Source organism: Notamacropus eugenii, chromosome 6 (genome assembly GCF_028372415.1).
Source record: "Notamacropus eugenii isolate mMacEug1 chromosome 6, mMacEug1.pri_v2, whole genome shotgun sequence".
In the NCBI taxonomy this organism is placed as follows: domain Eukaryota; kingdom Metazoa; phylum Chordata; class Mammalia; order Diprotodontia; family Macropodidae; genus Notamacropus; species Notamacropus eugenii.
In genome coordinates this window covers 102,993,599-103,018,197 of record NC_092877.1, presented here as the reverse complement: position 1 = coordinate 103,018,197, position 24,599 = coordinate 102,993,599, and the positions used below count along the sequence as shown (strand labels likewise).

The 24,599-nt window shown below is 33.6% G+C and overlaps 1 protein-coding gene across 8 annotated transcripts in view; it reads left to right on the top strand.

Annotated features, from left to right (window-relative positions):
- FRYL (FRY like transcription coactivator) overlaps nucleotides 1-24,599 on the top strand; it is a 182,491-nt gene that overhangs the window by 52,201 nt on the left and 105,691 nt on the right. For 5 of the 8 annotated variants that reach the window (XM_072620713.1, XM_072620714.1, XM_072620712.1 and 2 more), the window contains exons 11-18: nucleotides 1,128-1,229; nucleotides 4,530-4,574; nucleotides 12,610-12,713; nucleotides 13,154-13,262; nucleotides 14,429-14,515; nucleotides 17,662-17,833; nucleotides 19,728-19,860; nucleotides 21,328-21,435. In XM_072620713.1, the coding sequence (XP_072476814.1) occupies nucleotides 1,128-1,229; nucleotides 4,530-4,574; nucleotides 12,610-12,713; nucleotides 13,154-13,262; nucleotides 14,429-14,515; nucleotides 17,662-17,833; nucleotides 19,728-19,860; nucleotides 21,328-21,435 (860 nt within the window). The remainder of the gene's footprint in view (nucleotides 1-1,127; nucleotides 1,230-4,529; nucleotides 4,575-12,609; nucleotides 12,714-13,153; nucleotides 13,263-14,428; nucleotides 14,516-17,661; nucleotides 17,834-19,727; nucleotides 19,861-21,327; nucleotides 21,436-24,599) is intronic. The other 3 variants (XM_072620718.1, XM_072620717.1, XM_072620719.1) reach the window with 1 other exon arrangement.

Below are 24,599 nucleotides of genomic sequence, written 5' to 3'. Positions count from 1 at the left end.
TAAGTATAACTATGTAGTAAGGAGATGATTTTCACATGTAATTTAAGGAAAGAAACCTGACTATTTTTTATGACAATTACTTCACATTTCAAGAATACGTGATTTAGTCAGTTTTGATGCTCACTTCACTGGTGTAAACCAAATAGCTGATCAGTTCTTTTTAAGATGAGGAACTTCTTGGTACTTATCTAGAATTGTCCTCAGTTGGTTACATGTGAAACCTTTCTCTCTGTAAGGTCAGCCAAATCTCGTCCTCCTGGCAATGACCTTGCTCCCCATGAAGCATTTAGTTGGGACTTTAGTAATGAAGTATATGATATAGTGAGCTGAAAACATTAGCAAAGAGAAAACACAGCCAGAAGAATGCTACATTTATGCCAATTCCTAGAAAGATGTTTATATTTAGTCAATCCTAGTAAAACTGGGTTATACTAGAGCAAACCTGATTTATTGTATTTTGTTTGACTAGAGGGCCCCATAGACTTCTAGCTTCATCCTGTGAATTCATAGTGCTCAAGAAGACCAGGTGAATTTTAAATTCAACTAAAACTTAGGTCTACTAATTGGACATGTGGTACTGCCAAAAACATCTGATCAATCTAAATGATCAGTTCTCTTCTGGAACAGGTCCCATTGTCTATAACGGTCCAAGAAGTTAACTGAACTACATTTATCAAAGAGTAGAATTTGAAATATTGCAGGGCCAGGCTTAAATTCCCTTTTCCAGTGTGGCAATCCCAGAGCCAGTTTGGAATCAAATCAGTTAATAGGAAGAGGGATTGGAATGAGGGAGAGGGAGAACGGAGAGATCAAAACATTGTTTTACTTTTCATTTGTGTTCTTTTTCTGTTTTATTATGTGATAAATGTTTTTGGTATATTTAGTGCCTTCCCAAATATTTTCAAATGCTATCAATAGGTAAATTAATTAATGATTAAGCCTGTGATTTATTATTAGGAAACTGATGCTTTAAAAAATAAGATAAAGTATGTTGAAGATATGTGTTTTTTCTTATTTTATGTAGCAAAACAATACAAAGAACATTTTTATAGGAATTAATATAATGTGCATAACAAGTATGTAACTTCTCAATTAAAAAGTCATACTTCTCTTTTTTCATCTTACAGGCTTTGTATCCACTGATTACCTGCCTTTTATGTGTCAGTCAAAAGCAATTTTTCCTAAATAACTGGCACATTTTCCTACAAAACTGTTTGTCACATTTAAAGGTAAGAAATAATTTCAGGAACTGTCAAAATATCAGTGCAGTTACTCATACAGACACACTGTGTATAATTTAAAATAAAACTAAAATATTTTAGTATGTTATTTCCTTCTCGAGTACTTTCAAATGATATTTCATGGGGTTTTTTTTCCTCATAAAGCACATTCATTTCATTCTCTTATATTGTTAACATTGTATCAACTAGTTTCATTTATTTTACTTTGCAGAATAACTATCAACGGATATTATCTTAGGTCTGAGATTATTATTAGTAAACTGATGCTATAGGAAAGAAGATAATGTATATAAAGGATACTTCTTTCAATAACCCTTTACACATTATGCACAAAACACTATGTCACACAGTTAAACACTGGATTTTCAATCATAAATCACATAGATTAGTAACAGTTCATGAATTCTCTTATTTTAAAAAATGTTTTGAACAAACCCAGACATTTGAGTATTTGCTAATATTGATTCTTGCTCCTTCTTGACACATCTTGCTATGTAAAACAAATTAAAACATTCTATATAGGTCTGCTTAGCCCAATCCAGAAACTGACTGTTGGATTTAGGATTTCTAAAATAACTAGCAGGTTTTCTTAAACTGTCATATTTAAAAGTAAAATAATTTAATTTAAATGTCAAAACTTCAGTGCATTCATTCATTCATACATACTTTGTGTATACAATTTAAAATAAAACTCAAATATTTCAATAAGCAGTTCACAAACTTTAATTCCCTACTGTGAGCCAGGCCAGGTGTTAGACCTTAGCGTTACAAATGCACAAATAATTCCTACCTTCAAAGAGCTTATATGCTATTAAAGTAAGTAGAGGTTTTGTTAAATTGCAGTGAAAGTTTCACTACCAGTCAGGGATGGATGACAGACCCAGCACTCAGATTATGAGTTGTTACAGTAACCAACTCAGAGCTGGGGTGAATGCTCTAGTGCCTGTTTTATTCTTTTTTAGATCAAAATCTTCCTAGTGTGTGATAGATGGTGAAAAGGCCTTTCTATGTCTTTTACTGACTACTATGCTGACCAGTTCTAGATCTGCTAAATTTTAATAACATTTTGGGGTCCATCCATATATTCTCTGTTTTAGAATTTGACTGAACCTTTGTTTGATGGAATTGGGGAAAAAAAACGACTTCAGAAATTATTTAATTTTGTAATATTCTTTGGACTGGAGTTACAGGGCACACAATTTCACAGATACTAAAGACAAAGTGCAAAAATATTACATATCTCCAGTCTATTACACTAAATCAGTTTCTAATATGTTCTTTTCTCCTTCTTTTGTTTATCTGCTTAAAAATTTTTGAGGAATTCCTGGATTGCAAATAAAATTTAAATTATTGAAATATGTTAAAGACTTCCCTTCTAGAATATAACTTTCAAAAAAGTTTCAACTATTTTGGTGAGATTGATTATCATATTAAGCTAATTAAATAATGTATTTCAATTTTAGATCAGTGCTATATTTTTCAATCACATATCAAATTAAGCAAGTAAAATACTATATTTCACTTTTTAAGAATGCTAATTGTCTATTTTTAATAGAAATATGTAACTGAGAATTTTAAAGTTATAATCAGATTAATTTCATTTAACTATTTTTATCATATTTAGTCTGGATAACTTTCACAAAATTAGTCAAAGTAAAATGATTATGTTTTATGTGATATTGAGTTAAATATTATGTGTAACTTTCTGTTTCTTTCTAATGATGATGTGTCCTGATCAACATTTATGAGAACACACATAAGTAGTTAAATCTTCATACCTAAAAGTTTATAATTTGCCATGTAGATTAATTAAAATGCAACACAGACTTCTAATTCTAAAGGGTTTTCTTTGTTTTATGACATTTCATGCTTTTCTGTTTCTTTTTAAATACGGTGGGAGGAGTTCTTTTTCATCTAACATTTTTAATACTTGAGCGATGCCTTAATTTTATTTGTATGTACGTCTTAAGGCTTTTCTTTAAAATACTGTGTTTTCTTTGAACCCCTGTCTCCTGCTAAGTATTCTGAAATATAGTCCATTTTTCTCAATGGATATTTATATTTGCTAAGTCTAAGAATTAAGAGCCAGCCACTCAGCAAGTATGTTTGGAATACAGTCTCCTTGATCATTAACGCAAATTACAGTAAGGCTCTATTTAGCAGAAATTTTACATGTAACTTTTGTAGAAAAGCTCATGTAATATAACTAATAAATAAATTAGATTAAGAAATCAAAAAATGTCTCGAATCTCATCTTACATGGAAATAACCAAGAAATTTTCCTGATGAAAATAATTGATGAATCTTCTTCCCCAAGATTTTTCTGCTTTCACCTTTATTATGTTAAAGAAGTTTCAAGAAATTTCTTAATTATTTCCTCTACTTTCTCCACTGTCAGAGCTGAAAGTTATAAAAATGACATAATTAGTTAAAAAGTTTAAATATATGTATGAAGTCATATAAATAAATTAGGTAAATTCTCAAGTTCTTTTCTATGCCTGTGCTTCTTTAAGGTAGGGAAGATGAAAGGGAGAGAAGAAAGGAGGAAAGAATAAACCAGAAATTATGAAATGGTTCCATTTTTTTCCTTCTTATTTAATAAAACTTTAAATAAGCCTCCCTTTTCTTCATTTTTAAATTTGTACCCTACCAGTAAGTGGAGTTTGTTTCTGCATGCGCAGAGCGCTCTTTTGCAATTTCTTTTACTTAATTTTTTTTTCTCTGAAAAATTTCACTAGCTCTGAACAGAGGTCAGTGGTTTTCTTTGTATGTGTGCATGAGGCTATCTTGATGCCATTTGGGGGCCTGTGTATAGAAAAGGGAAATATTTTAATTTCTTTTCAGTAGAAAATGAAAACAAATATAGGAATAAATTAGATATAATATGAAGAATATGGGTGAATTGTATCTAAACTCAGGTGCAGGTTCAAATACATGTTGCTTGGTTTGTTTGGTTTAAAAAAAATTTTTATATTTGAATCCGCTTAAAACCATATGCAGTGCTTGGAATGGGAAAATAAGCACATTTCACATCGGAAAACCTGGTTAGAAAATGTGCATAGGAACCAAATCATTATTGTTCCCTCTCACTCTAGCTATTATAGATGCATTCCATAGAGTGGACGCTCTCGGCGTTTGACCAATATTTCCAGCCACTGCTGGTGGAATCCTCTCATTTCTCCTAAATAGAGACCTTAGTGAATAGCTGTCTTGTGCTTATTTTCATCTAACATGCATGTGCCGCATCTCATGTTGGTTATGTTTGCTGTCTCACATTGCTTTATTTAGATGCCATCTAACAACAGTATCAGAAAACAAATAGAAACCCTCCAGGTGAGTTTTCAAGCGAAGATCTTGCTTTGTTGTCCATCTGTGCAGCATTTTGTTCTTTGGCCTTTGTTGCGTTGCATGTCTGCTTAGTTGAAGAGAAACAGCTCCTGCTAGTTAGAGCTTCTTCACAGAACAAAACTGTGATATTTAGAGATCATAGAGAAGATGAGTTTAAAGGAGGGAGCTAATGCCCAATAAAAAATAAAACAAGACAAAAAAACCTTGTCCCACTGTGCACAGTTTCCTTATTTCTTTCTGTTTATTTCAGACCAATTATATATGATCAAACAGAGGGTTTTTTTTTTCTCATAAAAATTATATATTTTTTTTATTTGACAGTTTACATAATTGATACTTTAGACTTGCCTTTGGAAATTTTTAACACTGTGAGAGGTAACTCACCAACACAAAAGAATGATTATGATAGGTATATACATAAATATACAAAATTTTTATACAAATATCACTCTTCATACTTTTGTAAACTACATTTACAAAAGGAAAGGAGGCTCATTATATCTTAGATCTAGATCTTGAGGAGACTTACAGGTCATACAAAGCATATAGAAGATATAAATACAAAATCATTTCAGGAAGGAACACAAGCTTTTGGGAGACAAGAACAAGGGAAGGCCTTGGTTAGGAGAAGGCACTTTGACTGCACTTTGAGACAGGCTACAGATTTTAAGAAGCAAAGATGGGATGGGGGACGCTCTAGACAAAGGCATGTCGTCAAGAGATCCAGTGTTGTATGTGAAGAACAGCAAGGATTCCAGTTTGACGGAGTACGTGAACATTAATAAAATGAAACAAGTCTGGAAAGGGGTGTAGGAGCCAGTCTGTAATAGAATGTAAACAGAAGCCAAGGAGTTTGTGTTTTATCCTAAAGGCAGTAGGGAGCTACCTGAAGATGCTTGAGGAAGGAAGTGGTGTACATAGTTAGACCTCTGCTTTTGGCAGTCGTGTGAAGGATGCATTGGACAGGTGAGAGACAACAGAGGTTATTTCAGTAATCTAAGTTATTCTGATGTAAATTGTAGTGGAGGCCGTTTTAATAAAGAGAAGGCAGCTGATGTAAGATATAACATGAAGGGAGAATTGACAAGACTCAGAAGCTGATTTTAGGGAGTTGGGAGGGGAGCAGGGAGCAAGTCAGGAGTACAATTAATTTGGTCAAGGTCACACAGATAAGAAGAGGCAGAGTCAGGGCTTGAAACTAGATCCTCAACTCCAAAGTCAACAAACTTTCCTCTATATCATAATACTTAATTCAGATTACTTAAAACTAACTTTTCAGTCAGCCCAAGAATTTAGGAAGATTTCCTTTACACTTGAGTATTAGGCTTAATACAAACTATTGTTTTCTGTTTATTAAAGCATGTTTAAAATTTTTTTTATCTAGCTCCATTTTGCCATTCTTAATCATTTGCTCTTTTTATAGAAAGTTGTAATTAAATAGATTGACTTTTCCCTGACAGTTAATTTCAAATTTATCATGTTTTAACTGTATTTGGGGGGGAAGTGAGCTACTTTAATAGAAAAAAAATCCCATTCTGAGTTCCTTTCTTTCGAAAAAGTTAAGGTAGTACGCATTATCTATTTCTAATTTAGTGCTTTTTATTTGAGATGCTAGCTTCATTTCAGTTTATAGCTGAAATATGGGGGGTATATTACATATATATTTATGTATGTTACATATGTATATTATTTGCATGCGTATGGATTGGATAAATCAGATAGACACCTGTGGTTTCTTTATTATAGTGAACTCTTGGCATGAAGACGCATTCAAACAATCCACTCTAGCAACTTATCTGTTACTTACAGTCTTAAAGAGCTATTTTGAGAACTGAGAAGTTAAGTAGTCTCCAGGAGGAATGACAGGGCAGATACACAGCTAATGTATGTCAGGGCAGAATTTGAACCTAGGTTTTTCTTATTTCAAAGTCAGCGCTTTCTTCACTATGCCATGCTTGGGTGTCACACATCTGTGTGTGTGTGTGTGTGTGTGTGTGTGTGTGTGTGTGTGTGTGTGTGTGTGTGTGTAAAATATGTGAAATATTAGGATTAGTTGACAAGATAGTTCAGTTACTTATACATTAAAGTATTTTGTCTTTGGGTTATGATTATGAAAGTTCATTATTTGCTTCACATGGTCCATGTTTTGCTTCTGATTGGTTAAAGAGCTCAAAATTGTTATAATTTCAAACTTGTAAGGATTCATTTAAATTTCATACCCATTTTATGGAACTTAAATGCCTAATAATGCATTTTAAGCCCCTGCATTTAAAAAGAGAGAGCGGTTTTGAATAGCCATAGCAAAGAATTAAACTTCATTTTTAAGACTTATAGAATTCATGAGATTAGTTTTATTTATTTGGCAAGGCAATTAGGGTTAAGTGACTTGCCCAGGGTCACATAAGTAGTAAGTGTCAAGTGTCTGAGGCTGCATTCGAATTTGGTTCCTCCTGACTCCAGGGCCAGTGTGCTGTCCACTGTGTCATCTGCCTGCCCCTATCTTACTGCTTTTTAATAATTCCTTCAGAAACCATTCTCTTGAGACTCAAAGCATGGTGTTTTCTACATTTCATATAAAAACAAAGGAAATATATGCCTGTTATTTTTTTCAAGCATTCAATAAATGTCACCAGTTAGAATACCCTTTACATACTAATTTTTCCCATTGGTTCAAATGACCTAAAAAAGTAATTATCTAAAAGATCATTATCTTAATCCCTTTCTTCATTTTAGCATCAAACATTTGCCCATGTATATATCGCCAGAAAGAATGCTTTTGTAATTGTGTGGAATTTCTGATTCTTAGAAGTAAATATTTTCCTAACAAATTTAATCCTTTAAACCAATACATCTTAATTCAGTGTAAATAGAGTCATGATAAACAATTTGGCACCAGTGACATGTGCTTTGAAATCAGTTTTATAATTCATGATATGAAAATAATATAAGAAGTAATTAAATGTATTTCCATGAAAATTAGTTCTCATTGGTCTTCATTTTGTGGAGGTTAGCTTGGATTTTTAAAGGCTATTCAAGTAGAGTACAAGATTTGACAGATGCTATCATTCTGGAGAGATTTTTTAATGAAGTCTCAGGACCCAGAGTGTCAGCTTTCTGAAGACTAGCCTAATTCAGTTAAAGAAGCTCCTCATCTGAAGGTTGGTCAACTGGTGATAAAATACTTGACCTTGGCAACCCTGAAAACAATGAAAAATAGAAAGCCTGTGCCACTCACTTTTATTTGTACAGCCTTGTTGATAGGAGGATGGTTAAGGACCAGCTTGTAAATCACCTCTATTCTTCCTCTCCACCCAGGTAAATGTTAACTTAGGTTTGGGTTCTTTGCATGCCAGGTCTTCATTGAACCACAAGTAGAATTGCTGAGGGAACTAAATCAAAAAAAAAATCTTAACATTCTTGTTATAAAGAGTAACAGAAGACTGAAGAAAGGTGCAGCCAAATGTGAATGGATTGTTCATTCTTCTTGGAGAGGTGGATTGTTTGGTTATCTGGAATTGCGGTGCTCCTGATAAATAACCAAAAAAATCTCCTAGAAAATAGGTATACTTATGTGCTGAGATCTTTTGCAGACAGAAAATAGAAAAATTCTGTAAAGAGCTTTATAATGCCTTTTAAATTAAATCAACATTTATTTTAATCTTGAGGACTCCAATATAAAGTGGGCATAAGAGAAGAAACCCCAGAATAACACCATAACACTGGAAATGACTAGTATATGACTTTGAGCAGCTGCTGCCTATGTGCAGTCATACCACTGACTGTTCTTATTATAGCAGAAGTATAAATTAGTACAAAAGTACAAAAATGAATAAATGTGATTTGACACACTCCACCCTAACCTTTATAGAGGAAGAACAGACATCAATATACACTACAGTTTCCTACAAAATTTTTTCTGAGTTGCTCAGAAGACTAGAATCTATAAAAACTGTCCTAATTAGCACACAATTGCCTGACTTTGCAGGTAAAGAGAGATGATAACCAAGGACAAGACATGTTTAGAATATAAATCCTTTTGTAAAATCTTATGGAGATGAAAAATTACGAGTGGTATTGCCTCATAAGATTGTAAGAAAAAACAATTTAAATAAAGTCCAGAGAGAGAGCCAGTTAAACAAAGCATCCTAAGAGCATTTCGGTATGAAAGGAGAAGAGCAACAAAAAAAAGAAAGATAGGAAAGATCTGAAAAGATTTTTCTTTTAAATTTTATTTTTATTGATACCTTTGCATTTTTTATATTCATTTCTGATTTCATTCTTCTCTCCCTCTTCCCTCTATTCATCATTATTCCTTATTAAAAAATTTAGCAAAGTGAGAGAAAGAAGCATCTCAGTAAAAGTAACCGATATGTGAACCTTTGTGACAGTGTATATAGCATAACTATCCGTGGTCTTCCACCTTTCCACTGAAGAGAAGGGAGGTGCATTTTTTCAGCTCCTCTCTGTGGGCAAACTTAATTATTGTAACTGCACCATTCAGTTTCATTTTTTTTACTTGAAATTTACGTTACTCTAGTCATATATATTGTTTTCCTGATTGTGATGACTTCATTATGCCTCAGTTCTTATAATTCTTCCTTTGCTTCTCTGGATGCTTCATATTTGCAGTTTCTTCAGAGAAGTATTATTACATGTTTTTCAGTGCCATAAGTTATTAAACCTTTCCTCAATCAAAGGGTGCCAGCTTTGTGGATGTTTTGGTGTGTGTGATGCCTCTCTGTCTTTAATTCCCCTGGGATATGTGTGTAGCATTCAAGTCAACAAGCATTGAATTAAGGTTCTACTATGTGCCAGGCATTGTGCTAAGCACTGGAAATACAAATAAAGGCAAAAGAATTGCTCTTGAGGAGCCAGTGTACAAATGACTATATACAAACAGACTATATGCAGGAGAAACTGGAGATAATCTAAAAGGAAAAGAGCTAGCATTAACATTTAAAGAGGATCAACAATGGTATCTTGAAGAAGATGCATTTTTAGCTGAGACTTGAAGGAAGCCAGAGATGCCAGGAAATGGACAGGAGGAGGCAGAGTATTTTAAGCATGGTGGGCATCAAGTGAAGAATTAATTGAAAGTTAAAGGCCAGTGTCAGTGGATCACAGAGAGTGTGGAAAGGAGTAAGGGAAAGGAAGACTGGGAAGGTAGGAAGGGGTCAGATTGTGAAGTGTTTTAGTTGCCAAACAAGATTTTATATTTGATTCGGGAGGTAATAGGGAACCACTGTTTTTTAATGAAGAGTGGGTGACATGATCAAACCTGTGTTTTAGGAAGATCAATTTGACAGCTGAGTGGAGGGCAAGAGTGGTGAGGGACAAGTCAGGAAGACCAGTGAGAAGGCTATTGTAATAGTTCAGATGTTGATGACCTGTAGCAGTATGGTTGCTTTGTCAGAGAAAGGGATATATGTTAGAGATGTTACAAAAGTAGAATTGACAGTACCCTCACCTCAGTGAGACCCAGTGGTTCACTCTTGACTCTTAGACTAAATTCTGATTACGAAGGATCTTCACAAAGAATTTAATGTGAAAAGGAGACAAAATAGGACAATCACTAACAGATGTGGACTGATCAAGTGAATGTTTTTTGAGGATAGGGCAGACATGGGTATATTTGTTGGAAGTAGGGAAGCAGCCAGTATATACTGAAATTGGAAATTAGTGAACTATCAGCATCATGCCAGTTTTATGGATGTTAACTTTTGGTTTGTGTTAGTGATTTAGAATAATCTTATGGTGGTGAATAGATTTCGTATCTTCTTTTGAGAACTCTGTTCAAACTTTTTGGTCACATTTTTATAAGAAATTTTTAAACATCAAAGATAGTAGAGCCTCCACATTTGAAAATTTATCACAATCTCTGATAAATTATGGAGAAAGGGAATGTAGCACTGAAGAATAAAAAATCATTTGGTTTGAAGAAACTAAAAACAGCTAGACAAAACCAAGTATGCACATGAAAGGATCTGTGCTAGAGACAAGTTTAAGAAGATTGAGGAATCACATAAATATTTTTGGAGTAGTGGAAGATACCAGAAAATGCCAACCCAAAAAAGGCAATTATTAATGACTACCACTCATATGCTTAATCTCCCATCTATATAAAATTTTTATTAGACTAATCTACACCTACATTGAGAGTATCCTTGTGAAGGGTATTTGGATAAAGCATACACAAGCTGTATTCCACAGTCAAACACTTCTTTTAAAATCACTTAATTGAAAGATGTAGCAATTAGAAGAGCCTGTTGTGCTTGTCACTATCACAAAGCATTTGATTCTATAGAGCTGCTTTAAAATCTTTTTTCCAAAAAGGTATCTGCCTTGCATATGTCAGAATTATACAAGATTTTTTGAGTGACCACAGACATAACCTTGTTCAGCTACCCTCTGATCATTAATGTCTAGCAAGGCATAAAAGAGAGGTATTCACCACTGTCAAGGTGGAGATCCATCACAGAATACAAGTTGAGGGGTGGATTCTTTCAAGGTAGTGAGGTCCTTCGAATATTTTTGTCTGTGAATTATAATTGTGTTGATTTCATTAAACCCCAGAACATTACAGAACCTTCTAAATGAGATACATAATGACAACTTAGCCTAACGATTCATAATAAAAAGCAGTTGGATGGAACAATACCTCTTGTTCATTTGGATGACAACCTATAGGACTCATTCACATGTATCAAGATATATACATATATATGCACATACATATATGTATATACATACATATTATGTATACACATGTGTTTATATTGAACAGACATTGAGAGTAGACAATAGAGGACTCATTCACATTCATCAGCATATATACATATATATGCATGTTTTATACGTATGTATATATGGTATGTACATGTGTATATGTGTTTGTATTAGACAGATATTACAAGTAGAAAATAAATGGATAATAGTTGGACTGAAATTGAACAAGAAGAGTAGAGTGGACTGGCTTGCCTTTGGAAAATTATAGTTATTTTAAAGACTTCCAAGCTTCTCCCTGAAACAAAAGCCCATCTTTTTAATGCCAGTATACTTCCAGTTGGTCCAATAACAATTCATGGATGATAATAGGAGGTGCATGGTGAGTGTTAAGAGGCTGAAACTTATCCAAAAAATGATTAAATGGAAGCAGTTGTAAATGATGCCATCAAAGAAATGAGCAAAAAAGAGGATGGAATGACCACATAATGAGGAAGGAATAGACAACCCATTCTGTTTTTTTAAGTTTTTGATGCCAAGAGAAACTGAGGGATAAAGAGAGAAGGAACTAGCAAAGCAGAAAGTAATACATTGACAGATATAGTTGCCATTTTGAGTGTTTTTCTTTATTTCCCTTTGCTATGAAGGAGGTTGAATGAGAGCATGAAGGACTTTCTCCTGCTCACCCTCACTCCCACTCCTGCATCTGAAATGAGACATTGAAAGATTTAAGGAATCAATAAGACTTTTTTTTTTAAAGAGAGTAATGCTACCAACACATTGAGTAGACTGGCCATAGCAACCTTAGGAGAGTAGGCAGGTGTGATTGAGTTGCAAGCTAAATTAATAGAGAAATATTTGCATTGATGACATCATAGTTACCTTTGAATATTGGATACTGATAGACTCATAAAGGGATACTAATAACAGTCTTCTAGTGGCTTCTCATTTTAATTAGTTGTTCCTGCTCACTTAGTTCTAAACCATTAATTTTGGTACTTTTAAAATTTCATTGTCTTGAGCAAAGCCGTGATTACCCTTAGCTGCTTGTGCTTCTTCTAAATAACTATTTTAATGACTTCATTTTAAAATTACCAAAAAAAAAAAAGGCTTTACCAAATAAGAGTAATAATGATTTACTATTCATGCTTGAAATATTTTAAAAATATTTTAATGGAAAAAGTGAGAATTTAATTTTATTCATAATTATTGAGCAAGTGATTTGGAATTGAAGGAGTTTAATTATTTTTAATAGCATAAACTTTGGAAGAAATATTGTTTGTTTATTTTTTAACAGAATAAAGATCCCAAAATGTCCCGAGTTGCACTGGAATCTCTGTATAGACTATTGTGGGTTTATGTAATTAGAATAAAATGTGAAAGCAACACTGTAACTCAGAGGTAAGTACCAATTATTAACATTACACAGTTAACAAGACAAGTTAAATAAAATTACTTTAGTAGGTTTAAAATAATAGCTATGTGAAGACTAAAATTTGAATATGCTTCAGAAACCCACTAAATTTGTGTTTGTTTATTATCTCTCAATGTTGTTTAGAGAATCAAATGAGATAATATGTTAAAAGTAGTGTGCAAAAGACCTATCTATGAATCTTAGGGATGATGGTGATGATGATGATGATGGTGATGATGATGATGATGGTGATGATGGTGATGATGATGATGATGGTGATGATGATGATGATGATGATGATGATGATGATAAAACCTTTTGCTACTTGAAAAGAAGTTTGAAGAATTATGAAAAAAGATAAATGTATTATGCTGTTGCAGTAGCATCTTCTCATCTCATTTGTTTGTAAATTCTTTTTTCCCCGCAGTCGTCTTATGAGCATAGTATCAGCACTTTTCCCAAAAGGCTCCCGTAGTGTAGTGCCTCGTGATACGCCACTTAATATATTTGTCAAGATTATTCAATTCATTGCTCAGGTAAGTTCACCATACAGTAGTACATTTATATTTATTTTCTAAGTAACAGACAATAATAAAGAGTTCTTTCACAGTTAAGGAAATTTCTAAAATCCAGGCAAAAAATATTATTGATGGATAATTAAATTGAATAAAACCCATGATATTATAAAATATGTAAAGTAAAATATCTTGATATTATTGTGATTTATTTTCTCTAAATCTTTGAGTAATACTGAATAAGTCTGTATTTAATACTGTCATCCCAGAGTATACAATTATCCTCTTTAGAATCAAGATGGAAAAAATCAAATGGTTTCAAATGAAATTATTTTGGACTTGACAGAGTATTGGATATTTTTAATCACTAGAATGCAAAAATAATAAGGTTTTGTTGCAGTTAAGATCTCAATAATATTAATGAAAACAATCATGTTTCACGTGCAATATCCCCCCAAATTACATTTCTGAATATACTATTGTTTTGTCTGTGTCTTCCTATCTTTTCTCACTCTTCGTTATTTCGTACATAGACTATTGCAATATGTTTGTAACTGGTTGTTCTCTCATTACTCCTCAATCCCAATTCATTGTAACCACTGCTATCAAATTAATCTTCCTGAAATACTATATCACCTCATTTTCTTTCTCAGAAACCTTCAAAGGCTTCACATTTCATAGAAGTCCAAACTTCTTATCTTGCCATTCAAGACTCTGTACTATCTGACCTAACTCTTTCTAGCAGTATCTCGCACTATTCTTCTGTATGATTCTGTGTTTTCATCCATTTGACCTTTGACTCTCCCTAGATCAGTCTTTTTCTAACGCCATTTTCCTGTGTGCCTGTTGTCTGCCTCCCCCAAAAGATCCCGTAAAACCTTCCCATTCAAACCCATTTCTCTCTCCTCTGTACTTCAAGCATTCAGTCTTTAGTTTTAATTTTGCTATTATAGGCTGCCTGTGATATTGTTATTATTTAGCCTTTCATGATTTCGTCTTATGTTTCTGAGTAGCTTTTAATCTCTTTTCGTGACTGTGTGTGTTTTATAATGCTTATCCTCCGTGGCATCTAGCATAGTAGTCCATGCTTAGCAGATTGAAAATTGGTAATTGCTTATGGATTTGTATTTTTATTGACTAGCTTAAGTGATCCTTAGGATAGTATCATGGAAGTATGTTTCTTCTAGGAACGTTTGGATTTTGCAATGAAAGAAATAATATTTGATCTTCTCAGTGTTGGAAAATCTACTAAAACCTTCACCATTAATCCAGAGGTAAAAGAATCTGATGTCTTTGTAATTTTTTCTATGCTTTGTAAACTTTTAATATTCCTTCATAAAAGAAGAAACTTACAAATTTGCTGTTATCTAAAAACGTAGTGAAACAAATTAAACTCTTGACTCGTGATCTGAAAAACGTTGATGGTTAGTTCTCAAACTGTCTATTTAGGCAGATTGGAATTTTCCCTTTGGCTGTATGCTATCTTGGGAAAAAAATTGCTTTTTTTCCTCCTCCATTTTTTCCCCAAAATACAATGTAGGTTATTCTTTGACCATTTTGGCAAGGGATGTAGCAGGTTAAAAATGGGCTTGATCTCCTTCTACAGTGAAAGAATAATCGTTGCTGATAACTGCCTACTTTCTTCAGGAGATATCTAGGAGTGATACAGGGTGATGAAGCTGGAAATGACCAGTTGGGAGTTGATGGAAATAATGCTTGTCTGCTGCTCTGAAGGGAGAATTCATCTAATTACTACATATTGTTCCCTTGTATCTCCCATTCCAGAGTGCTTCAGCGCCATTACCAAGATTTTCTAATATCTGCTAATTTGCTCTCATTTCTTCATGCCTTATCGTGGGTTTGTACTTCCTTGTTCAAGAAACACCGATATTAGAATATAGCAGAAATCTTGGATGTTTCCTCTGCAGAGGTCCTAATCTGATATGTCACTGCAGCATGTAACCAACTCTGGTATCCTAAAGGCTAGCCCAGCAGAGTACAAGCAATGGCTTGTATGCCATGCCAGAAATATTTTGAATACTATCTTAAAAACAGACTGCATGTTTTCTTATTAAATATGGCCACTAGGTTGGCACTGGCATGTGTATTGACTGTAATTTTTAGCAAAACAAACCAAATTGCAAAATGACCAAATTCTTGGAGTCCTCTTCTAACTCTGCAATGGCAGTGGCAGAGTGCTGGGAAAAGGCACAGAGAATGTGAAGTCACCCTGGTACCATGAATGTCGCAAAGTTATCCAGTAACTAATGAGCGAATGTCCTACTAAAGAAGTGATGCTACTTCAGTTTTGATATTTCCTATGTAAATAAAACTACAGAGTTACAGATTTTCAGAAGTGAAGTTGTCCAACCCATCCCTAAAGAAATCTCCCGTATAACATACCTACAAGTATTCAGCCTCACCTTGAAGACCTTTAGGTAGGGGAATCTTGCTAACTGTCAAGGCAGCCCGTTCCATTCTGATTGTTAGCAAGATTTTCCCAACATCAAATCTAAGTTCATCTCTTTACAATTTATACTGATACTCTTGGTCTTTTTTCTACTCTGGGGTCCTGAATAGCAAGTCAAATGCTGCCTACACATGAAAGACTTTCACGTACTTGAATATATGTGCCATATTGCTCCTTTGTCTTTTGTTCTTCAAACTAAACATCCCCGCATCCCTTCTGGACTCAAGCTCCTCTGCCATTCTGATTGCCTTCTTCCCAACACTCTCCAGCTCACCATTGTCCTTCTGAAACTGTGGCAGCCAGAGACTGAGAATGGTGAAGGCCTGATGAGGGCAGCAAACTGAAGCTCTGTCATTTCTAAGTCTCTCCCTTAGGGCTATGCCTCATTTAATTCAATCCAAGATTAATTTAGCTTTTTTTGCTACTATATCATATTGCTATCTCATACTAAATTTGCAGTCTACTAAAACCCTAAATCTCTATCAAACAAATTGCTATCAAACCATGCCTTCCTAACCTATACTTATGAACTTGATTTTTTTTAACTGAAACTTGAGGGTTTATTTATCCCTATAGAATTTAATCCTATTAGATTTAGGCCAGTGCTGTAAACCATCAAGATCCTTTTGGATCCTGACTTTTCTGTAAATTAGTTACACATTTTTTAGCTACTGAATTTTTTTGGACAAATTTTTTGGAAAAAATAATTATAACTGTGGTAGCATGAACAGAAGCATTCCTTTCCTTCTCCCTGCTTTTTAAAGTAAAGAAACTAATCATTTTAATGTTATTGGGGCAATGAGTCTTTTAAAAAGGGCAGGACACAAGTAGAGCCAGTAGTTGTATAAAGATTTGGTTGTGAGATTACTATTGTTGGGATATAAAATGGAGAAAGCATTTGAAGTGATAGACATAAAGCAGAAATATAGATATAGGCCATTACAGCTTCATGGTGACTGATACAGAACAATTTAAGAGAAAGAATAAAATGTTACTGTCTTTTACTTTAGTTATGTTTTCTCAGTAGTGTTTTGTGAATCAAAGTGGTCAGAGTATATTTGTAACCTGTAAGTTATGATTAATCTCTTGAGATAGATGGTGTTTCTTTTATTCTCTGCTTTCCTATTTTAAAATATTATTTGATTTCAATGAAAGACTCTAATAGGTAAAAAGTTTTGAAAATAGATTATAATTTAACATATGTAACAATTGGGTGAGATAGGACACTATAGCTACCAAACTAATTAGAAAACAAAAAAAAGTGTTCTGAAAGGTTATAGGACATGATCAGGTATACTTTGGGACATCAGGAAGCTAAAGTTATCATTCATGGTCTCAAGAAGACAGCAGAGCTTCCTGGTCTGTATTGCCAGTAACAACTTTACCTCCAGAATGAAGCCTGACAGTTTTTCATTCCAGGGCCTCTTCTTTGTGACTTTCTATCCCTCAGGAGACATCAGCCCTCAACTTTTTCCTTAGCTTAATTTCATTTAGCAGTAGTAATAACCTGGCCTATGGTGGAAATAAGCAATTTTTACTTACAGCAGGCAACACTTTCTGCCAAATACCTTGTGTCGGATGCTTCTTTCTCAGGGTATTTTCTCAACAGTGCAAAGCCAGAAAATAGAGGGTAGAATGAGCTACAACTCTTTTCTCTGACAAACTAGTCAGTAGAGGCTTTCCCCCCTCCCCCAGTGTAAAAATGGTAGAATGACAGCTGGTATCTTTTACATCTCAGAAATACTTTCTGGTTTATACTTTGTCCTCAGAACTAGTTTCCTAGACTGGCTATACAAGATAAACAGAAAGGTTTTCCTTGCTCTCATGTGTACTATAATACTTTTTGGTAAATTTAATATTATTTTTGTAAAATTAATATTAATCAGTAGAAAAGATCATTTTGTAACATTGTAGGTTCTAATTTCTTCATTTTGAACCTTTTCTTTGAAGCGGATGAACATTGGTCTCAGAGTCTTCCTTGTGATAGCAGACAGTTTGCAGCAGAAGGATGGTGAGCCACCAATGCCAACAACAGGAGTCATTCTTCCCTCAGGAAACACTCTTCGAGTAAAGAAAATTTTTCTTAATAAAACTTTAACAGATGAAGAAGCAAAAGTCATAGGTTAGTGTTTATGTATCTATAATAGTGAATTAATTTTAATACTTTTACTCTTTTACTGTTTTCGAATTATATGTAGAATACACTCTCCTCAGAGACCTACAGTGACATTCGTAGTTTTTCCATGCTTTTGTAGCTTTTCCTTTATGAGCTACATTCCAGCTAAGCTTTCTATCCTACCCTTCCCTCTTCTGTCTCTCTGTTCTTGCCACTCCCCACATTCACAGTGGGCCTTTCCTCCATATTCTTTTGACATTTCTTAGTAAATCAGAATCCTTCCCTTCCTTTCTAGGCTTCCCTTCTGGGCCCAGTTTTTCTCTTAATTTTTTGTGTGTATTTCTCCTTTGCACTTATTTTGTGATTTGTGTGATAGTCTTTCTTTCATGACTTATTTTTCCCTACTTGATTCAATGACTGTAAAGGGCAGGATTCTTGTCTGATTTCTTTCCATTCTGCAGTAGCAGAGTTCTTGACACTTAGTGACGTGAGTTAAATGACCTTTGATTTTCTGGATGTTGAGGTGAGCAGCCATGGCAGATCTTTTAACATCTTGCCCTGCTTTTTTGCAGTTTGGTTCTTTGTAAATTATGTCTGCTGTATTTGAAGTGGTGTTGATTTCTTCCAGTTGCCAGAGAACCTTAGTTTTACTCTACCTTCTTTATAAAATAGAAGCCTCCATTGGGCACTTTAGGAACAAAAGATATGCCCTTTGATGAAATGTAGAGCAAGAGAAAGAGATGCAGCATTTACGTATCTGTTAATAAAATGGGAGGAGCTGCATAGGCAGCAGTGATAGAGCTGGACTGGGAAGTGGAGAACTTGGATTTGAATCCTGACTGCCATTTATTTTGACTGCGACCTTGGGCAAATCACTTAATTCCCTAGGCCTCAGTTACTTCATCTTTAACATTATGTGGTTGCAGGTTTAAGGTCCTTTTCACTTCCAAATCTCTGATCTTCTGAATTTAAGAGTTGTTCTTTTAAACCTTGATGTAAGAATGTGTATTGAGACATTGAAGGACTGTTTTGTGAACTCTTTTTCTTTTACAAACTGTAATTTTTTTTTAGTAATGTTCAGGCTATGACTTCTCTTTTATTCCTAATAAAGAAGGAATGTTATGACCTAAGCATTCAAAATGGCAAATAATACAAGTTTTTTATTTGTATTGTCAATTCTTGTCTATTATCAAGACTATAATGCAAGGGAGGTGTGAGTAATCCAAAATGGCATGTCATGGGAGAAAATATTTGTTATAGTGAGTTTTTGCAGTTACCTTTGAAAATGAACTCATTGTGGAGCAAATAGGACCCAAATTTTTTCATTCTTTCTTCCTGACTTAATTCTGTGCTAGGAATTAATAGCACTTATATTTTTATATATACCCTTCTGATAACTTTCCAAAAGCTGTAGAGATGATCAGGAGTTTGGGTGTCTTGGACAAAATAACAGTACAGAAGACATGTAATTACATGTATATATATATAAAATTAATTGCTGTCAGTACTGAGTGTCTTAAGTAAAATGTCAGCAAAACAACTAGAATAAGCCAGTTATCTTGAAAGTAATAATAGTGAAAGCTTGATAATTAAATTGCTTGCTTTTGCTAGTAGCAATAATTTTCTTTTGCCAGTATTAAAACTAATTAGCAAATTTTGAGTGTCCAGAACTAATATTCTGTGGTAGAATTCTCCTGAGTGGCAGAAGGAAGCCAGCCTGGTATTGAAAGTTTGATGTAGTTAGTCAGATGTACATTTTATCATATATTTCAGCTGTAAAATTGTCAAAGTATTAACAACAGTATTCCATAGTTGTGATTCATTAATATTTAGCTTGAGGTTGTAAAATAAAGGTAAAAAATACATAAGAAAAAGTAGCACTGGTCTGTTTCTTTTTCAGGAATGTCAATATACTACCCTCAAGTAAGAAAAGCATTAGACAGTATACTTAGGCATTTAGACAAAGAAGTTGGAAGACCAATGTGTATGACTAGTGTACAAATGTCTAATAAGGAGCCTGAAGATATGATCACGTATGTAATCAATTATTTTATTTCTCTGTGCTGTTTCTTTGTGTATTATCAGAATAAAGTTTGGTACCTTACTACTTAACTGGTCCTTAGCTGAAGGCATCTTCTATTTTGTGCCCAGATTGGCCTTTGGTCGTTTTATATTTTCTTCCTTTAAAATTCCCAAGTTCTTGTGTTTTTGAAGTGCTGCAAAATCATTTTAATGTTGTTGAGTTATTTCCTTTTTTAAAAAAAGATCGTTATTTTTTTTCTTCAATTGATAGCCATTTGTTTTCTCATTGCTATCCATCCCCCTTCGCCCAAGGGGAGGAAGCAAATATTACCAGTAATAAATATGTGTAGTCATTCAAAAAAAATTCTTCCACTGGCCCTATCCAGAAATGTGTATCTCATTGTGTGTCTTGAGAGTCTGCCACTTCTCTCAGTAGGTTTCAGGTCCTAGAGTATCTCTGTTGGTTATCGTTTTGATTAGTATTCTTAAGTGTTTCAAAGTTGTTTGTGTTTGTAACATTATTATACACAATCACTTCAGGAGTAACCCTGGAGAGTCAAAGTATGGAAGGGACCTTCTATTTCAAACCATTCCTGAACAACTCTCTTTTTTCTTCATTCACATACCCCAGAACAGTCATCCATTTTTTTGCTTGATGACCTCCACTACTTCTGGAGGCAGCCCATTCCCTATTTTTGGAAACCCTACATCTAATACAGTTTTTCCTTATATCAATCCTATATCTACTTCTTTGAAACTTCAACCCTATGTTCCTAGTTCTCCTTCCTAGTTGCAGTAATTTCTATTCAGGCTAGGCGTTATGGTAAGGATTCTCTATATTTGCCATAAAATTTACCAGGGTAGAACACAGAAGTGGCATAGCTCTGTCTAAAAATAGTCTAATTCACTTAATGAACTGATTATGTAAATTAGGTACCTTAGTTATGAAAAAATTTGTCAATACTATTTTGATTCAGAATTCCTTAAATGTATGAAATTTTCCTGGTTTGTTTCCTTATGTAAAACACAATCTTTTTTTTTTTTATCCAATTTGAAGTCTATAAATATAAAATATATAGAATGAATATATTATTGACTTTGTATAGTAGTTTTATTGGTAAATTACACTCACTTATATTGAGTAAAAGACTAGTATGATCTGAAGAACAAACCTTCTTCTACTTTCCCAAGCTTTCTTGAATTTACTTGTCACTCTTGGATTGCAAACATACAATTAGTAACACTGTTGACTGCTTGTTGAGTTGTGCAATGCATCATATCATCATTTGTTTTGGGATTCTTCTTTGTGTTGATTTTTGTAGTATCTGTTTGCCAGATTAGTTTATAATTCTGCTTTTTGCATATCTCTGATGTTATTTTCCATAATTTTATCTAGAATATAGTTACTGATTAGATTTTAAATACTTAAACACTTTGATTCCACTAACGATTTGTATTTAATATAAATTATTTTTCAGGGGTGAGAGGAAACCGAAGATTGATTTATTTAGAACATGTATTGCTGCTATTCCAAGACTGATTCCAGATGGTATGAGCAGAACTGACCTCATTGAATTGTTAGCAAGGTAAATGAAATAAAACTGTTGTTTTCTATGGTAAATTTAATACTTGCACCTGGACTTTAGATCACAAATATAGCTGTGTTATTATTGTCTTTAAAATGAACAAAATAATTTTTTAAGCCCTGTATTTTATTTGGCATCCTAATTATCACTTTTTCTCTTAACTCTCTGTCAAGCTTGTGATTTCCATTCATTTTAACTTCCATGTCTTGTCTTGAATACCCTACAAATCTTACTTTTTAGATTTTTAACTATAATATCTGTGATTTGGATCTATCTTCATTAGTTCTTGATTTTTTTCATCTTGTGACTCTCCATAATTTTTCTTGGAACTCATATGCTTGTATCATCCCTTTACATACAAAAATAGTTTATTGTGTATATTGCCTGGGACATCTTCATGTTTATTTGGACAAATACCAAATTAAATCTACCTATCCAATTATTGCTTTTGACATCTCATTTTCACTTCTCTCTATTGGTGAACTTACAGTGTTTGTCCATTGTTCTCTTTTTTTTTTGGTATTGTTAGTATAAGTTAAGTCTTTTTGCTGAAAATTATGTTTTAAAAAATCTCCTGTCTATGTACCAAAAATATTTCCCAAGTTTTGATTAAGGACTCCATAGTAACTTTGGTGTAGTTAGAATAGCAAAGTGAAAATTATGCAGTATATTTAACAGTGACCTTTTAGAACATTATCAGCAGTATTCTCAGTTAGTTACAATTACCTCTATATGCCCACACAGTTTAAGTGTTCTTAAAACCTCAGTCAGTTATATTTACCTGACTGAAGTTTTAAGAACACTTAAGTCATAGACTCTAGAATTACGAAGGGGCCTTAGAGGTGTCCTCTCTTTCAAACCTGTTATTTTACTGAAAAGGATATTCTTTACTTAGAGTCTGCTCTATCACTCTCCTACTGACTTTTGCAACATATGTCCCATGCATTTCTCGTTGCCTTTGCCTTTAGATACACATGTACGCATATATACACGTACACAAACACATTCTACTATGAGATGTTTTGAGTTGAAATTAGTGAGTAGAGTGGTATCTGTTGTCGAGGATATAAGGGTCAGTAATAGAATCTTGGGATAATATCACTACTTTCCTTTAAGTGTTCTCTGATTTAGTTCAACTCAAGAAAGAAATGCTTGCTGTAATTTTTTATTGAGAATGAGCTGTTTCCTTACAGTTACCTGGTGGCACTTAAAAGGTTAAAACAAAGAGAAAGTACTTTTAGTAAAGTTGAACCTTTTCCTGATATCATGAACCTTAAAAATTCCACAAGCCATAGTTCCCTTCCAGTTCCCATTCATTCTTTCTACCTTAAGCATTCCAGTTTTCCCAACAGTTTTACCTTCCCCTTCTCCAAAAGAAGCCTAACCTTCCACATTGCCCACCAAAATGAAATCATCGACATATTTTTTTAAAAATCTCCAACACAATAAAATGCATGCACTTTACCTCCTCCAAATTAAACAACAGTTTGCCTCATGGTTTGTTTTGTTTCTTTTTTTGTACTACTTTTCAGAGTGGTGTTTTCACTTGCTAGTTCATTTACTTCAGAAGAGATAGTCTATATTGTTTCCAGATACTATAGATTAGGAATGATTTCCTGTGCTTAATTGTGGTGCAATTCCAGTATAATAGAAAATTCTGGATTACTTTTCAATTTTGTCATAGCGGTATTTGGCTTGTATTTAGTTTCTAAGGAATGCTTATAAACCTTTGAGGCTTTAATTAGCCAAAATGGAATACTATGTTACTTTGCCCAACAGGTAGTAAACTTATGAAATATTACCCTGAAAAATTGTATAGTCTAAAAATATATCGATAGCTTCATGGGTAGTAGATAAGTAATGGTTATATGAGGTAGCTAGCTAGGGATATTTGGATAACCATTTAAGATCAGCATCATAGAAGGTAGTTAATATCCTCTCTTACAGAATGACAGAACTAGAGTACTGGGCTTGATAGACCATTGGTCTGACCTTGTGTGTCATTTCTTATGTTCGTGTATAAATACTACTGCTTTGTGACTTGCTCCCAAGTCTACCTGGCTGTCATCAATTTTCTCTTCAGTCTCATTGTCAGTTGAAGGTTGACTTAGTGAAGACCAGAACTGAGTTCAGCAGGGTGAAGACTGTGATATCTCCTTTCTCCTATACCACACAACTCTTCTCCTCTGTCATTGTGGATAACTCCATCTTCCCAGCTTCCCAAGCATGTAATTGTGGCATATTTTTAATACTACCTACTTATCTAACTCATTCAGGCTATTTCTAACTCTGACGCATTTGTCCTTATAGTCAGTCTCCAAAATTATTTCTTCTTGCCCAAGACTTGATTCTCTTGTTCGCATATTAATATATTATTGGTTATTCTTTCTACTGCAACCATTTCTTTTATGGTTTTCCTGTTTATCATTCACTTCCTTACATTCTATGTAAAGTCCTATTTTTAAAAAAAGTTGTATTAATTTCCCTTTATTATTTTCACGCTTTAAAAAAATACTTTACTAGGTCTTCTTTCCTTATTATCATATGTAGACATAGATTCTTTAATCTTGAAGGCTTTCTCCTCTGTTGTTTCAACTTCATTTCCTTAATCATTTCTTTCTGCTCTTACCCTGTTTACTTCATTTTTTTCCTATGTTTGCTATCTGATCTGTTAAGTTCCATTTTCACTCCCATCTCTAAGAATTGTTTTTATAATAATCCATTATAATTTGTTGAATTTTATTCATAATCAGCCATTTTATATCGTTAGTATCATTAGTATCACAGTTTATTGTTATAGATAGAAACAATTTTGATAATTGATGTCCATCCCAGTGACATTAGAGAAATAAAATAGAAGCATGAGATGATATTCTAACAAGACTTTTCCCATATATAGTCAAAAGTGATGATTAACTATAAGAAAAATTAGCAAAAATATATATATATATTGATTAAGAGACCAATTTTAAATTTTAAAAATGAATGGGTTTCTTTCAAAATGAAATATATTTTATCTTCCTTTCTAGAATTTGGTGATTGATAATGACCAAGCTTCTTGCTAAAATAATTATATGAAAAGGTTCATTTTAAATGGGAGGAAATATCTGTAGATTAACATACTGATGGGAGATGCAGAGAAAAGGGCCCAGTGAACCCTGACT